At 32.6% G+C, this 16882-nt stretch overlaps 1 protein-coding gene across 2 annotated transcripts in view; it reads left to right on the forward strand.

Annotated features, from left to right (window-relative positions):
• The window catches only part of LOC110916161 (probable LRR receptor-like serine/threonine-protein kinase RFK1), a 30431-nt gene extending 15466 nt beyond the window's left edge, over positions 1-14965 (forward strand). Inside the window, exons 10-23 of one of the 2 annotated variants that reach the window (XM_022160913.2) lie at positions 10958-11029; positions 11102-11173; positions 11258-11326; positions 11417-11482; positions 11577-11639; positions 11766-11813; positions 11892-11935; positions 12252-12640; positions 12721-13063; positions 13138-13256; positions 13347-13557; positions 13791-14022; positions 14097-14247; positions 14474-14965. In XM_022160913.2, coding sequence (XP_022016605.1) covers positions 10958-11029; positions 11102-11173; positions 11258-11326; positions 11417-11482; positions 11577-11639; positions 11766-11813; positions 11892-11935; positions 12252-12640; positions 12721-13063; positions 13138-13256; positions 13347-13557; positions 13791-14022; positions 14097-14247; positions 14474-14854 — 2260 coding nt within the window. In that variant the 3' untranslated portion in view covers positions 14855-14965. Of the gene's footprint in view, positions 1-10957; positions 11030-11101; positions 11174-11257; positions 11327-11416; positions 11483-11576; positions 11640-11765; positions 11814-11891; positions 11936-12251; positions 12641-12720; positions 13064-13137; positions 13257-13346; positions 13561-13790; positions 14023-14096; positions 14248-14473 lie in introns of both variants that reach the window. The other variant, XM_022160912.2, reaches the window with a different exon arrangement.
• The last annotated feature ends 1917 nt before the right edge of the window (positions 14966-16882 follow it).

The following is a 16882-nucleotide window of genomic DNA, read 5'->3' on the forward strand; positions in this document are numbered from 1 at the left end:
TCACATAACCACATCATAAGCATATTAACAACATATACATATTACCAAAAGACATGTCTAACAAACCATAAGTATTATCCCAAAGTATCAAAACAAACCAACGATAAAACCACATCTAATATTTATACTTAACCATCTAACATAACATAATAACCAACATTCACGAACGGCCTCTTTTCTTTGTGATCTTGGGTACGAATTTGGTCAACATCAAACGCTTAGAAGGCTTGACGTACGTAAAGAAAAGAGTAGAACCGAAGTCGATGTAATTCAATTTCAAGAAAGCTGGCCACTTTTTAAAACCATACCTGAAACCCTTCCCAGACTTCTCACCTCTTGTGCCCAACTTAAGTAGTTCACATTTTTCGTTCTGAACTGTAACATGGTGCAAGTTGTGAAGAGAAAGACACAGATGGCTTGAAACATCAGTCGGTAAACGCTGAGAAAAATATAAAAGGATTAATTACCTTATTGATTAAAAAAAAGAGTAGAGCCGAACTCTATTATGTGCTATTAGAAGGAAACAAAAAATTATAAAGTATACCAGTCTGCTTTCGGCTTTCTTGGTGAATTTAATTATATCAGTTTGTTTTAACTTTTTTGATGTAGAGCATTTACGGCCAACTTGAAGGGCGGTTGATATTGTGGATCTGAATGACTTAGACTTTACTTTAGCCTACATAATTGAATAAGACACAATAAATGTAAACATAATATACATAAAATTTTACAACAATAAGATACACGGTCCTTTAAATAATAAAAGTAAGAATTCATGGTTACGGTATCTTACTTGAGAGACAACGTGAGAAGACAGATTTTGCTCAGAAACATAATCAGCTGATTTTCCTTTTTGTTCAACCTAAAGAAAATAAAACAATTAACATATTCATATAGAAGGGAATAATTAAATGAATTATATACTAATTAAGCATGTTTTTATACATGTAATGTGTTGTTTGGTATGAAAAAAGATTTCTAAACAACATAAACTGGGTTTTCACATTAACAAAAACGAAACTTGAAAATATTATTTTTTATATAGAAAAAAAACATCAAACTATATTATCTAATCATAAACAACCTTTGTCGAAAGCCCTTTATCTCCAACATAAAACTTTGATTTGAGCTTAGGATGAACCTACAAAACCATAAAAGATTTAACTTATTACATTTAAAAAAAATTCATTAAAAGGATTACATAATGGAAAACAAATACACCGAATAGAATAAAAAGTTTATTATATGTATTGAAATTAACTATTAAATTAAATTAGTATATAACAAACAACCTTTGTAGATACAGTCTCGTGACCAAAAACAATCTTTGACTTTCCTTTTGGGTCATTCTACATAATAAAAATGAATGATAAACATATAAGTATAGAAAAAAGTAATTAGAAACATTATATAATATATATATATAAGGCACATTGTGAATCACTTACATTAGACCGATACGAATCAAAGGAAGATGAAAGGCGGTTAGATTTACCAACTATATGACCACCAAGATCTTCATCAACATCACTTTCGTTGGTAATCACCTTCTCTTTGTGTTCCGACTACAAAAAAATAATATTCAAAAAACCAACAATGTTAACTTCAAGAATAACTAATTACTTGATATTATGAAAAAAATATATTGTAAGCATAATAACACTAACCGCAAGCAGTAAATCAAATCCATCATCTCCGTAAATAGGATCATCCAACACAACAACGTCAACCTTCTTGAAATACATTTGAGTACCAGTTTCATGATTAAAAACGGACAACTCAAAAGTCTCATATCCAGCCATTGTAAAAATAAAAGTAGTCCGGGAATCTAATTCAAGATCCCTAATCAACTTAGACCATCCATCAGTGAAAGCACATTTGTCGGACAACGCTTCCATCTTCACATTCCAAAACCTATTACCGAGATAAAGAGTTGTTGATCCACCTTTATAACTGATGCCATAAAACTGTCCCCAGAATTTGTCCGCCATGAGTTGTATATTTGTTAACAATTATGTTAAACAAAATATGCACAAAAAAAATTGACATAAAAAGAGTAATTATTTTATATACAGTACTTACAATGAAATCATCATCAACTCTAATGGAAGTGATAAAAGAGTTATCCAAAACACATGACTTAAAGACATCGAGATACCATGTAGATGGTCCAAGACTGTTGAACAACAGATAATCATTTTTTTGTAAACCACTGTCCGTAACGACTTTACCAAACCCATCACCTAAAACAGGACCCAACCCATATTTTTCAATTTCAACAATCCATAAGTTGTCAGCAGCAAAAATTTAATACGATCACCATATGGGAATTGTTCTCCCCACAGTAATGTAGCAAAATCATTCGGTATTTCCTATAATTTGAAACATAAGACATATTAGTATCAACATATTTTTTTGTAAACATAATAACAAAAAGTACATACCACTTTTGTAGGATGATGAACATCGACTAACTTCAAGAAAGAACAACTACTTCTCTTTTGATCCATATCTGTAAAATTATTATCAACATTTTTTTAGAGCAAGAAATAAAATGATAACATTACAAAATAAACACATTCAAAATAAATAAAATATTTTATTCTTCCAATTAACAATGACTAAAGATGGAAAAATATTACTGATAAATAAAGAAAGTATATATATAAATCAATAGTAGAAACAATAACCAAATTTGACTACCCTATTTTCTGTGAACGTAAATTTTAATCACATTATTATCAAATAATTACGGTTTACCATGAAAAAGGAAATTAAGAAACATAAAAAAGTGGGAAAGTGTTGTAAAGATAACATCAAAATCGGAATCGGATTGTTATTAAAGAAAATTGTGTATAACAGTTGATTGAACAACCGAACATTGGAAAATCTTCTAAATATAACATCAAAATCGGAACATTGCAAAACAATAGGACGAAAACCTCTCAATAGTCGGATTAAAGATGAAGAACATACCTTCTTCTGTTGATTGTAGTGTAGAAGATGAGAGTAATGGCTTCTTGAAACCCTAACCAACAATGGCGGTGAGAAGGAATAACCGAGAGAGGAGGTGAAAGTGATTTTGATGGGTAATGATGTTGCAGGTGATATGATGGTTTTGTTTTGAGTTGCACCAATTTTGAAGTAAATAAAATATAATTACAAATTCACCCCTTATAGATCTCTATTAGTTACAAAACTTTACAAATCAATTTAACAAACAACTTACCATAAAATAGTACTTTACCAATAGTTTATAAATTGTAATATTTATATTTCAAAAAAAATTTACAAATTGTTTAAACGATTCAACAATATGGTAGTTATACTTAAATAATTTAATTTAAAAGTGAATTACAATTATAATAAATCAAGATGTAAAACCAAATCAACAATTTATATACAAAAATAAATTCAAAACTAAAAATTTGAAATTAAACTTTAACTTTTCAACTACAATTTTCCAAATATTTTTTGTAAACAACATTTGAAGTTGGTGATAAGTGCATCAAGATCATTCAGCAAGGTGATATGACCTTCGTTTTCCATTGTAGCTACGTAGAAATAAAATAAATTAATAGACTGTTGCAAAAAAATTAGTTTGACTTAAAAAGAAAACAAATGATCTATGTATATAGATAAATGAAAATAAACCTCCTTTTTTAAATTCAATAAATAAGGAAACGGTATAATTTATAATTAGATAAAACGAATTAACATAAATACAAATTTGTAAAACCGGAAAATATACATAGATCCGCAATAATCATATTGATTTAAAAAATTCGGGTTGACTTTAAGAATTTAAATATAATTTAAAATTATTAAATTTTTATATATTTTACATATTTTCTATATTTATATAAATATATAAAAAATATATATTATGTAAAATATAAAATGAGGAAAAATACGGAAATTTAAAATCTATATCTATAATCTATAAGAATATACATATAAAGATTAAAATAATTTTAAACATGCAATATACATTAAAATTATTAGTCTACAAAATTTAGAATCCATATTAGGTAAAATTGCTTGTAAATTAGTAAGGAAATCAAATTATGTATCATAGTTTTTATTATATATAGTCAAAAGTTAGAAAAATATTTACCATATTTTTGTTGTAAATAAAGGTAGGAAAAATAACAAAATATATGTATGTAAATTAAGTATTACTATTTTCTTTTTCGTTTGAAATATAAGACATTTTCGAAAAATATATTATTTTAAAAGTCTATATACATTTAAAAACCTAATTCAAAATAAAAAAGATTACGTAAAGCAATTAACATTATTTCAGTATCGATTTGGAATAGGTGAAGAAATGTTGTATATGACATGTTAACGGCTACAGTATCAGTTAAAATGGTTGACTGTAGGAATCAATATCATAACCAAAAAAAGTTTTTGATATGGAAAGAAAGACACAAATATGAAAAGGAATGTAATAACAAAATGGTGTTATGCATTCAAACCAAGATTAATAGGTATTTGTCAGATTTTTCACAAAATAAGCTTTGTTTAAGTAACAACAGTTCAAAGGATAACATATACAACTATCCACCTTCAACCATGTCAACCACTACATACTACAAACATAACCGTCTAACCATACTTGACTAATACCCACCACAGATCAAAAAACTAAAACAACCTACTACATTAACTGTTCTGCCAAAACGAAGCAAAAAAAAACCACAAATGCTAAGAATCACGCACGAGCTCTTTTCTTTATAGTCTTGTGTACAACGTTCGTCAACACCAAAAGCTGCGAAGACTTGATGTACTTAAAGAAAAGAGTGGCGCCGAACGGGATGTGATTTGATTTCAAGAAAGATGACCACTTGGTAAAACCATACCTGTAACCATCACCAGACTTCTCGGCTCTTGTTTTCATATTACTTAGCTCACAACTTAGGTTCTGGATACTAACGTCACGCAAGTTGTCAACAGATAGACAAAGATCATATGAAACATCAACAGGTTAACGCTGAGAAACAAAGAGAACAGATTAATTATTAAATATATTAATCAAAGAATTTGTAGATAGTTAATAAAAAATTATTATAAACACATCAGAAGGTATACCGGTCTGGTTTCATTCACTTTTGTGAACTCTAAAAATGAATTGTTTTTTGACCTTTTGACTTTACGTTTAGGGCAAACATTAGACGGGGACGTGGTGGATCTGCAAGCCTTACGCTTTGATTTAACCTATATATTTAAAATATATAAAATAAGTTTAATAGTTAAAAAGAACTACAATAATTTCATGAATAATTTATTAATAAACATTAAACAACATGTACTTACAGAAATGTTTTCAGAAGGCTTCGTCACATCAATGTCAACACAGTCATTGTTGATAGGAAAGTTTCAACGCGTACGATAGGCGATATTATCGAGATCCATATCAACATTGCTTAACACCTAAAACAAATTAACAACTTCATGATAAAGTAAAATATATTATATGATACAAAATAAAATTTACATATTTAAAAAATATACTAAATTATGTTATTATTTGATATAAACCTTTGGATGAACAGTTTGATCACCACAAACAACCTTTGACTTCCCTTTCGTGTCAAACTTCAAAAAAAAAAAAATGAATAACATAAAAAATAAGCGTATCATGAAGTAATTAATAGAATCTATACAATATATAAAAAAACTTATAAAAAAATATTACATGACATTCAGAGGTAGCAGACGGAGTATTTTTCAAAGCATCATTCTTTGTATTCCAACCATCCTTGAACTAAATAAAATAAAATAAAATAGTAGCACAATTAAATAGTATACATATATAATACATATAATAAAATCTGTTAATAATTTGAAGTTATTTACTTACCAGCTTCTTAGCTTCTTCCATCTTAATAATTTGGAAGTTGAAAGTCACCAACACTATAACCAGAAAGACATTCTTCAACATGACTTTCATTAGTCTCTTGATTCTCCTTTTGTTTAGACTACATACAAACATTCCACATAATATAGGACTAAAAAGATATTATAAAAAACATTGAATAATAAATTATATAACACTAACCGCAGTCAATAAATCAAATCCTTCGTCTCCATAAATAGAATCGTCCAAAACAACTACTTCAACTTTCTTGAAATATATTTCAGCACCAGTCAACTGATTAAAAATAGATATCTCGAAAGTTTTATATCAAATAATTGTAAACAACATAGTAGCGCGAGTATCTAACGAAAGATCGTGAATCAGCTCAGAGAAACCATCAGTAAAGGCACTCCTGTCGGGCCATCCCTCCATCTTAACATTCCAATACCTATTTCCAACATACAGAGTTGCCTCACCACCTTTAAAACTTTTCCCGTAAAAATCATTCTAGAATTTGTCCGCTATATGCTGAAAATTATTTACAAAACAACATAAACAAACAGAAATTAAAAAAGGAAAATTTTATAAAGCATATTTATTAGATTATACATATGACTTACAATAGAGGTATCATCAGGAGAAACATTAGAGATGAAGGAGTTCTAAAAAACACATGATTTAAATAGAGAAACATAAAATGTCGATCTTCCAATAGCCTTCACCAATAGATAATCATCCTTTTTGATACCAGAATCTTTAACAAATTTGGTGAATCCATCACCCAAGACAGGTCCCGAAACATTTCTTTTAAGTGTAACGACCCATGATAAGTCATCATCAATAAGTTCAATACATTGATCATATGGAACTTTTCCTCCCCACAATAAGCTTGAAAAATCATAAGGTATTTCCTATGAAATAAAACAAAAAACATAGAAGGTTAAATAACTTATTGTATGTTGAAAAACGAAAACCAAAGAAAAATACCAAAAATATAGGATGATGTTCATCAATCAACCTTAAAAACGAAGGAGAGTTGTTTTTAGGATACATAACTGCAAAGGAAGTAAGCAACTTTTTAAAAAAATATAACCGTAACCTATTTATAGAAACAATGTCTAATTAAAAAAAACAGACTTATAATTCAAATTTCAAAAATTAACCTTAAAAACAGTAGTCTATGTATAGGAAAAAAATAAATTTTAAAAAGAAATTAAATGTTTCTTTAAAGCTAAATTGAACAAACGATAACTGAAAAGTCAAAGAATATGAACTTCAAAACATTGATAATTTAATAAGAATAAAACACACTATATATATATATAAAACAATACCAAAAACATTTAAAAAATAAGATAAACTAACCTCTGTTGCTTGACGAATGGTGGGATTCAGATTGTTATAACGGATGTAAGGAATCACATGAAAAAATACAACAACCAAAATCATTAACTGCGATAAATGTGGAATAGATGATTAAGAAAAACCCGGAAACTTGATTTTATACATAACAAAAATCAACAAAAAACATTTGATGTAGATTTTGGTTTAAGAAAAAAATAAACATGTTCAATCTCTTAGATTAAAGATGTATACTACATAAACAACAGAGTAAAACAACATACCTTCAAGATTTATGGTCAGATCTACAAAATCAGAAAAAAAAAAGAAGTTAATAGAGTTAAAAAAATTAAACATGTTCAATCGCTTAAATTAAAGATGAATACTACATAAACAACAGAGTAAAACAACATACCTTCAAGATATATAGGCGGATCTACAAAAATCAGAAAAAAAAGTTAATAGAAGTAGAAAGAACAAAGATTCAACATACCTTTAAATACAAAGGAATAACATAAATTCAACATTAGATCTTCATTCGGAACATATAATAACAAAGATTTAAGTTCGATTAGTGTACGGAATAACATGAAATCAACATCCGATCTTCATTCAGAACATATAATAACAAAGATTTATGTTCGATTTGGTGTATTTACCTTTGATCTTGATTCAAAGCATCATTCTTTGTATTCCAACCATCCTTGAACTACATAAAATAAAATAGTAGCACAATTAAATAGTATACGTATCTAATAGATATAATAAGATCTGTTACTAATTTGAACTTATACACTTACCAGGTTCTTAGCATCTTCCATCTCAATTTGAGCAGCTATATGTCGATCAAACTTGGAGTCTTCAGTGTCCTAAAAAATGACACCATAAATATAAAAAAAAAAAAATAAGAATACAACAATGTACTGGTTGTTAAAGTTTGTTAGTATATATTAAAAAAATAGTTACATACATTAAAAATAGACTCAAAATTTGAAAGTTGAAAGTCACCAACACTATCACCAGAAAGATCTTGTTCAACATGACTTTCGTTAGTCTCATGTTTCTCCTTGTGTTTAGACTACATATAAAAAATCCACATTAGTAACAATGTTAAAATAAAGTTAAACTAATAAGATAGTATTAATAAATAATTAATAATAAATTATATAACACTAATCGCAGTCAATAAATCAAATCCTTCATCTCCATAAATAGAATCGTCCAAAACAACAACGTCAACTTTCTTGAAATATATTTCAGTAAATGTTAAGTGATTAAAAATAGATACCTCGAAAGTTTTATATCCAACACTCGTAAACAACATAGTATAGCGGGTATCTAACGAAATATCGTCAATCAGCTTAGAGAAACCATCAGTGAAGGCACTTATGTCGGGCCATCCCTCCATCTTAACATTCCAATACCTATTTCCAACATACAGAGTTGCCTCTCCACCTTTAAACCTTTCCCCGTAAAAATCTTTCCAGAATTTGTCAGCCAGGAACTGAAAATTATTTACAAAATAACATAAACAAACCGTAAAAGGACAAAAAAAAAAAAAAAATTCTAAAACAAACTTATTATATTATAAATATGACTTACAATAAAGGTATCATCAGGAGCAACCTTAGAAATGAAGGAGTTCTCGAAAACACATGATTTAGATACAGAAACATAAAAGGTCGATGTTCCAATAGCGTTGACCAATAGATAATCATTCTTTTTGAGACCAGAATCTTTAACGAATTTGGTGAATCCATCACCTAAGACAGGTCCCGAAACATTTCTTTTAAGTCTAACGACCCAGGATAAGTCATCATCAATAAGTTCAAAACATTGACCATATGGAGCTTTTCCTCCCAACAATAAGCTTGCAAAATCATACGGTATTTTCTATGAATCGAAACAAAAAACATATAAGCTTAAATAACTTATTGTCTGTTGATAAAATGAAAATCAAAGAAACATACCAAAAATATAGGATCATAGTCATCAATCAACTTTAAAAATGAAGGAGCGTTGTTTTTAGGATCCATAGCTGCAAAGGAAATAAGGAATTTTCTAAAAAAATATAACGGTAACTTATTTATAGAAGCAATGTCTAATTACAGAAACCGAGTTATAATTGAGAATACAAAAATTAACCTTAAAAACAGTAATGTGTTTATGGAAACAAAAACATCTTTAGAAAGAAACTAAAGGTATCTTTAAGCCTAAATAGAAAAACTCATAAATCATTCAGAACATATATTACTAATTTAAAAAAAATAGTGACACAAAATTTAATAAGAAATAAGAAAGACTGTACATCAAAAAACAAACAATACCAACAACATTTAACTAACCTGTTTTGGTAGACGAACATTCCGAGTACGAATTTCACAAAAGATTGACAGTTAACCATGGGAAAATACAAACCATAAATCATTCAGAACATATATTACTAATTTAAGAAAAATTACTGAACAGAAAGGATAAAATTAAATATTACAAACTTAAAAAAGATTAAAAAAATATAAAATTTAACTAACCTCTTTTGTTTGTGGAATTATCGGAGTCCGATTTTTATCACAGATTACGGATTCACATGAAAAAATAAACCTAAAAACCAATCTTCAGATCTAAAAAACTTCACATCAAACAATAACCTAATAGATTATGTAACAAATAGATCTAGACGATTACAGCCAAATTAAACCTAATCAATAACCAAAAACGATAAGATTCGCAATCAAAGAGCTAATAAGCCTAAATTCGTAAATACAAAATATATGTGAGATTGAAAGGAAAAGATTACCAGTAATCAAATCTTGATAGACCAACATGATGATGCTTCTGGAAATCGGTGGAAACAAAGAGAGCATCGAATCGGATTAACATACCTGCAACTTATGTTTACGGATCTACAAAAAAAATAAGAACAATGACAAACTTAGTATCAATCGAATCAGTTTGTAAAAAAAAAAATCAACATCTATATAATCGAATAACACAAAGAAACCATATTTAGCTTTGATTTGGTAGATTTACCTTTGAATTTGATCAAATCTTGATAAATCTAAACAAAAAAAAAAAAAACTAAATCAAAACTTTTTAATAGACAAAAAAAAAAAAAAAAACAAACCTCAGTTGTCCGACCAAAAGCATCCCACGTTCAGACACCATCAAATGAATATAGTCCTTCAAGCCCTAGAAAAAAGACGTGCAGGTAGAATTTTTTCGGTGCTTATCATCAAAATACTTCTTGCTAACATGAATCTGTTATGGAACAACAACGACAAAGATGTGAGGTAGATTATATGCGAAGAAACAAAATAACATCAGAAAGAGAAATCAAAAGAATAAAATTAAAATCTACGCTAAGAAAAATAGATTGAAGGGTAAAACCACATACCTTCAATAGCGGAAGAAGACCTGATTAGAGAGATGAGAAATCGCTGTGACGTGCAGAAAGGTTGAGTTGATCTAGGGTTTGGTTTTAGGGTTGTGGAGAATGTTGAAGAGTATGGAAGAAGAATTAGAAAAAAAGACATATATAAAGGATCCATCATGATTGATCCAAATCCAAAAGTCCGACCCGATGCTTTCTGGATCCCGTGTTCATTGTGAATTTGTGTGATTTCCCTCCTAAACTAAATTGCCACATCAGCCCAGATGGCCAAATACAAATGCCACCTAGCCCAAATCCATCTCATTTATATATATATATATATATATAGATATAGCAAGCTCATGATGGCACATGTTTTGCAGGAGAATTAGCGAAATAACCGGACCCGCTCAACCTTTTCCTCAGCTTAACAATACTCATGGATTAAAAAGATTGTATGTAGATATTTCTAGCATTGACTATTGTGTTGACTCGTTTGAGCTCTGATATTCCATTCATAAATTTAGGATCTTGAGAAATTGCAACATATCTGGAGAAATACCGGAATATATCTGGCTAATGAGGGAACTTGAAGTTTTGTAAGTATGCACAAAACGGACCGTTATACTAATCATTCAAGATTTATACGTCTAGTGATATCATTTCTTGTGTGCATATGGCAGGGATTTAAGTTTTAATAGGTTAGTAGGGAGAATATCTAATAACATCTTGGGGAGGACCTTGAGATTTGTGTAAGTTTAGTAAACTTTGACTTTCTTTGTGCTTCATTGACTATTATGAAGCTCCATGTCATGTCGCTAAAATTACCCAATTTTGAATAGGTTTTTGACTGCTAATATGCTAAGTGGAGACATACCAGATACACTTTTGTTAAATGGAGCTACTATGTAAGTTTGTTTCTTGAAAAATATGTTAAAACTTGATGTTGCATACTTGTTTTTTTTAAGAAATTAACATTTTTAGTTGACTAATATGTTTTAGTGATTTTTCCTACAACAATTTTACATGGCAAGGACCTAATCAAGCCACATGCCGACAAAACCAGTGAGCATTTTTATTAAAAAATTGTGTGCTGATGGATTTGTATAGAAAGATGTGTTGTTATGCAACTTGGACATTGTTTAAAGTTTGATGTTGTGTAAATTGTTATTTCGGTTGTCTTCATGTTAGGAATTACTATGTAAACTTATTCAGAAGCTCCTCGACAGGAAAGCCAATGTAAGATAGTTTCCATTGCTTTTATTAGCATTTATATGTTTTTGATGTTTGTTGTTCTTGTGATGGTATTCTCGACAGACATGATATGCTCCCGTGCACGGAGAATATCAAGTGTCCTAGATGTGAGTATATCCCACCTCTAAACCTGTTATAAGGGTTGAGTTCAGATGAGAAATATTAAATAACTGGAAACTAATATAATAACCATTTTAGTGACGTCCACTTTGATAATGGAGTGGACAAGAAAATGGGAATGATCGAGATTGAAGTGGAAGAGACATAATCGTCTCAGGTCTCAACCATCCATTGAAAATGATCCAATGGCCAAAAATGGTTTCTTTAGTTTTCAGTTATTTAACGTTTCTCATTTTAACTCATCTTCCTACTGTACATGATCTTATTGACTTTTGTGGTTATTTTCCAATCGCCATATGACAGATGCGTGCTCTTTACATGTTAACTGTGGTGGGAATGATTTAACGCTCAGGGAAAATGAGCAGTCTGTTCTTTATGAAGGAGACGCCAATGTGCATGGTGGTGCCGCCAGGCTGTACAATGCCGCCAGGAAATGGGGACTTAGTACCACCGGTGACTTCATGGATGACAACAATTTTCAAGATGCGCAATACGCAGAATCTTTACAGGGCAACACGAGGTTACCTACACTTTATACAACCGCACGGCTCTCACCACTTACACTCACTTACTTCAGCAACTGTTTGGAGAATGGTGAATATTCTGTTAAACTGCATTTCGCAGAGATACAGTTCACTAACGATAGCACGTATAAAAGTCTGGGCAGGCGGATATTTGATATCTATATTCAGGTTATTATAGTATGATGTTCTTTATTAGTCGTTGGATTCCCTAATCCAACGGATACTAAATGAGTTATGTTTTGAGTTAGGGACGGCGGGTCAGAAAGGATTTTAATATCGAAGATGAGGCTGGTGGTGTTAGACGGCCCGTGGTCGTGCCATTTAACGCTAGTGTGACTGATAGCATCTTGGAGATCCGGTTTTACTGGGCGGGTAAAGGGACGACCTGTTTTCCTAAAAGAGGAGTTTACGGGCCTCTTGTATCAGCTATTGACGTTGACCCGCATTTTAAAACTTGTTCAATGGGTGGAAAAAAGTCGAATAAAGCTGTTTATATAGGTGTTGGCATTGCTGTCCCGTTTCTTATTTTCTTGATCTTGGTAGTTTTGTGGCGGAAAAAATGTTTTAAAGGCCGAAAAGCGAATGATAAAGGTGACTGTTTACTTCTCTGGTAACTTGTTCCATTTGTTCAGCTGGTTGCTGATGCAAAATGCTTTTTTGAACAGCTTTTGAAGGAATGGAGCTTAAAACGGTTTCATTTTCTTTGAAACAACTAAAGATTGCTACAAACAACTTCAAGGCTTCAAACAAAATCGGGGAAGGAGGTTTTGGGGCTGTTTACAAGGTTATAACACGTGTTTTTAACCTTTTACAGAAGGGTCGGCTTGGGTGATTTTAGTTTTGTGTTTGTAACGTGTGTATTCGATGGCTGCAGGGTACGTTGAGTGATGGCACGGTGGTTGCAGTGAAGCAGCTTTCGTCTCACTCAAAGCAGGGAAACCGTGAGTTCTTGACTGAGATCGGTGTGATTTCGTGTTTACATCACCCGAATCTTGTTAAACTTCATGGATGTTGCATTGAAGGAGATCAGTTGTTGCTGGTTTATGAGTACATGGAAAATAATAGCCTTGCAAATGCTTTGTTTGGTGGTGAGTGTTTTTTGATTTTCTTGCAAGTTTGACTTTTGAGGTCAACAAAGACATTTTCAAATTCTAAATTAACCTGGTTTTTGGTCAAGTTACTAACATCAATTCTTTCCAAAATTACAATACATATAAACCCTAAATTTGGAAACATAAAAGTCAACCTTGTACCCCTTGTTTTGTACCATTGTCTAGTTCAGACGGTTTATGAACACCTATTAATTTCTCTTATCCAGGTAAAAGTGGATTAACGTTGGATTGGCTAACGCGGTTCAAGATATGTATTGGGATTGCTCGAGGTTTAGCTTTCCTTCACGATGAATCGAGGCTCAAAATTGTCCACCGGGACATCAAAGCCACAAATGTGCTACTTGATAAAGATCTTAACCCGAAAATTTCGGATTTCGGATTGGCAAGGCTACATGAGGACGATAAGAGCCACGTTAGCACACGAGTTGCCGGAACAATGTAAATTGTTCTTACTCACATTCCTTTGTTTGATCGGTTTTAAGTCCTAACATTTTTCATTGATGAATTTGCAGTGGATACATGGCACCCGAGTATGCCCTCTGGGGTCACTTGAGTGACAAGGTAGATGTTTACAGTTATGGAGTTATGCTATTGGAAATCGTTAGCGGGAAGAACAACACCACTTACATACCAGTTAACAACTCCATTTGTCTTCTAGATTGGGTAAGATTCGAGTTCTCATGGTCAAATCTGTAAGTGTAGGGGCGTGCGTGGGTCGCTGTTGGGCGCAAACCCAACCAAAAGTCGAAAATTCAGTTTTTTGGTTTTTGAATACCGTTCGGTTCAGTTTTGCCGTTTGGGTTTGAACTTTTTGGTCCAAAAAAATGTCACAAAAAAGTAATCAGTAAATTGTTGTTTTAGATGTTATTTAATTGAATCGATTATGTAGGCTTGTCAAGTGGAAACAAGTAAACAATACGAAGAGCTTTTCGACGAGAGATTGGAGTCGACGATCAACAAACAAGAAGCGGAAACCGTCGTGAAAGTAGCGCTTCTGTGCACATACAATTCGCCAACGATGAGGCCATCAATGCCGGAGGTTGTAAACATGCTCGACGGAAGCACCAGAGTACCGGAAATAGTTCCGGAACGAATCAGTAACTTCGAAGATCTGAGATTAAAAGCAATAAGAGACTTTCGAAGTGACATGACAAGTGAAGGAAGTCAAACCGGTGGTCAAACTGAAAATTTTAACACGAATCGGACTGAAACGTACTATTGTTTGACCTCTAATGATGATGCGTTTGAGATCCGGTCAGTTGATAAATGATCTTACTGAAAATCAGGTTCAATTTTTCGCGAACGGTGTTGAGTTGTAGAATTTAGGGTTTGAATGGTTGACGCAACACAATTAATTCAATTGGTGTGAATTTGTGTTTTATCTTGTCTTGCCATATATTTATTCCATCTAGTAGCCAAACTACCATTAAGAAGAGATAAACGATCGATTACTTTTCTTACCGCCTTAGCTGATATTTACCGATTCACACCTTTCAAAGCCATTCATGTACCTGAAAAACATGCTTAAAACTATAGGCAAATCTCTTTTTAGATTTCCTATTAATTATCAGACATAAAAATATTTGCATATCAACATGTGACGTTGTAAACTTGCTAAAAATACGATATATGTTGTTAACTAAGAACCCATAGTCAACACATGACACTAGTGTTCTCCAATAACAACCTGCGATTATATTTTCCACACTGGGATCAGAGCGATTGGTCGGTGGCTATGGTAATGGTGGTCAACCCCAATAGATCTATCAATATAAGTATCTATGCCGTCCTCTTGTTAGGTTAATGATTATGACGATATGGAAATTAGTCCATGCACAACACCCTCTTTTTAGGGTCAAACAATTACCACTACTCAAGGCCCGCATAAGGCTATAAGAGAGCATGGGGCGGTCCCGTGATAATATAACGGGAATGTTAATAACGCGTGATACTTTCCAAAATCCCACCCCGCCTCCTTGCTATAACGCGTTATACAATCATGCGATTCCATTTTCGTTATTTTTCAACGCGTTATTCTTTTGTTTTGTGAGTGTAATTGTTGGTTGGGGGGAAATTGTTGGGTGTGGTGGTGAGTGATGACCACCCCCACTAAAAAAGGTTGTGAGTGATGGAAAAATGGTCGATGACATGGCAGAATTTGATTGGTGCTTGTGAGTGATAGAATTCTATCACTAGTGACCACCCCCCTCCCCCAAGGAGTGGTGCCTGGCATAGGGGCGGCATCAAAGTTGGAGCTCCAAGTGGGACAGCAACACCACTCCGGGGTGGCCCGACATGGCCACGGCGTGGCACCGACGGCATGTTCTCGCCGTTCATGACGCATCAAAGGTGGAGCCTCTCTCTCTTCAACCGGGTCATCCTCAATTCCCCGGTTCCATCTTCGTCGGTTCATCCTCCAACTTGGGTGACGTGGCCGCCTACGTGGAGCTCCATCCTCAAGGATGGAGCAGCACCACTCCTTATAGGCTAAGTCCAATTTCCATGTTTATTATTTAATGACTACTTTAAAATCAAACGTGTTTTCCCCCTCTAAAAACTTAAATAAAACCGTATTTAAAATGGGGCTATGAAAACTCAGCTTTGTTGCAAGAATTCCGTTAGTATCTATTCACTTTAATTTGACAATGATACCAACCAAACTCACGCCGCAACGCACGAAATAAAAATTTCTAGTTTTTATATTAAAAATCAAACCTTAGATACATGCTACACCTTAGATAAAACACACAAAATAACCATCACTAGTGATCTAGTGGTGGCCACGGGTTTTTAACTTCCACCTATGGTGGGCCTGAGTGAGTTTTCCCCTTCAGGTCTCAAGTTCGAGTCTGAGTAATAGGGTTTCTCATTGAGGGGTTTAAATTGAAAATCTATTGTGCGAGGTGACTCTCTAGCAAAAACTCAGTTAAGACAATGTAAGGGTATACGGGGCGCAATCGGGGAGGGCATCGGTGAACCATTTCCCCGATCGGGAACACCGCCGCCATCCCCGCGGGGTCCCGAATCGGGGCTGGAAATGGGTGTGAGGTTACCGACGGAGAGAGGGGAAAGGTGGTGGGGCCAGCTTTGTTTCAACCAATGAATGCTTTCTTTGTTTTTTTTTTTTTTTTTTTTTTTTAAAAAAAACCCAATTCACCTAATAGGGGAGTGGCGCCATCAAATGGGGGTGTTAGGGGAGTTTAAGAGGGGAGTTGATGTGGCACACGGGGATTGGTTTAGCGTAAGAGAGTGCACTCACCTATTAGGTGTGCACCCCCTTCACCCTAAGCTAAACATC

The sequence above is a fragment of the Helianthus annuus genome, chromosome 15 (genome assembly GCF_002127325.2).
Source record: "Helianthus annuus cultivar XRQ/B chromosome 15, HanXRQr2.0-SUNRISE, whole genome shotgun sequence".
Classification (NCBI taxonomy): Eukaryota; Viridiplantae; Streptophyta; class Magnoliopsida; order Asterales; family Asteraceae; genus Helianthus; species Helianthus annuus.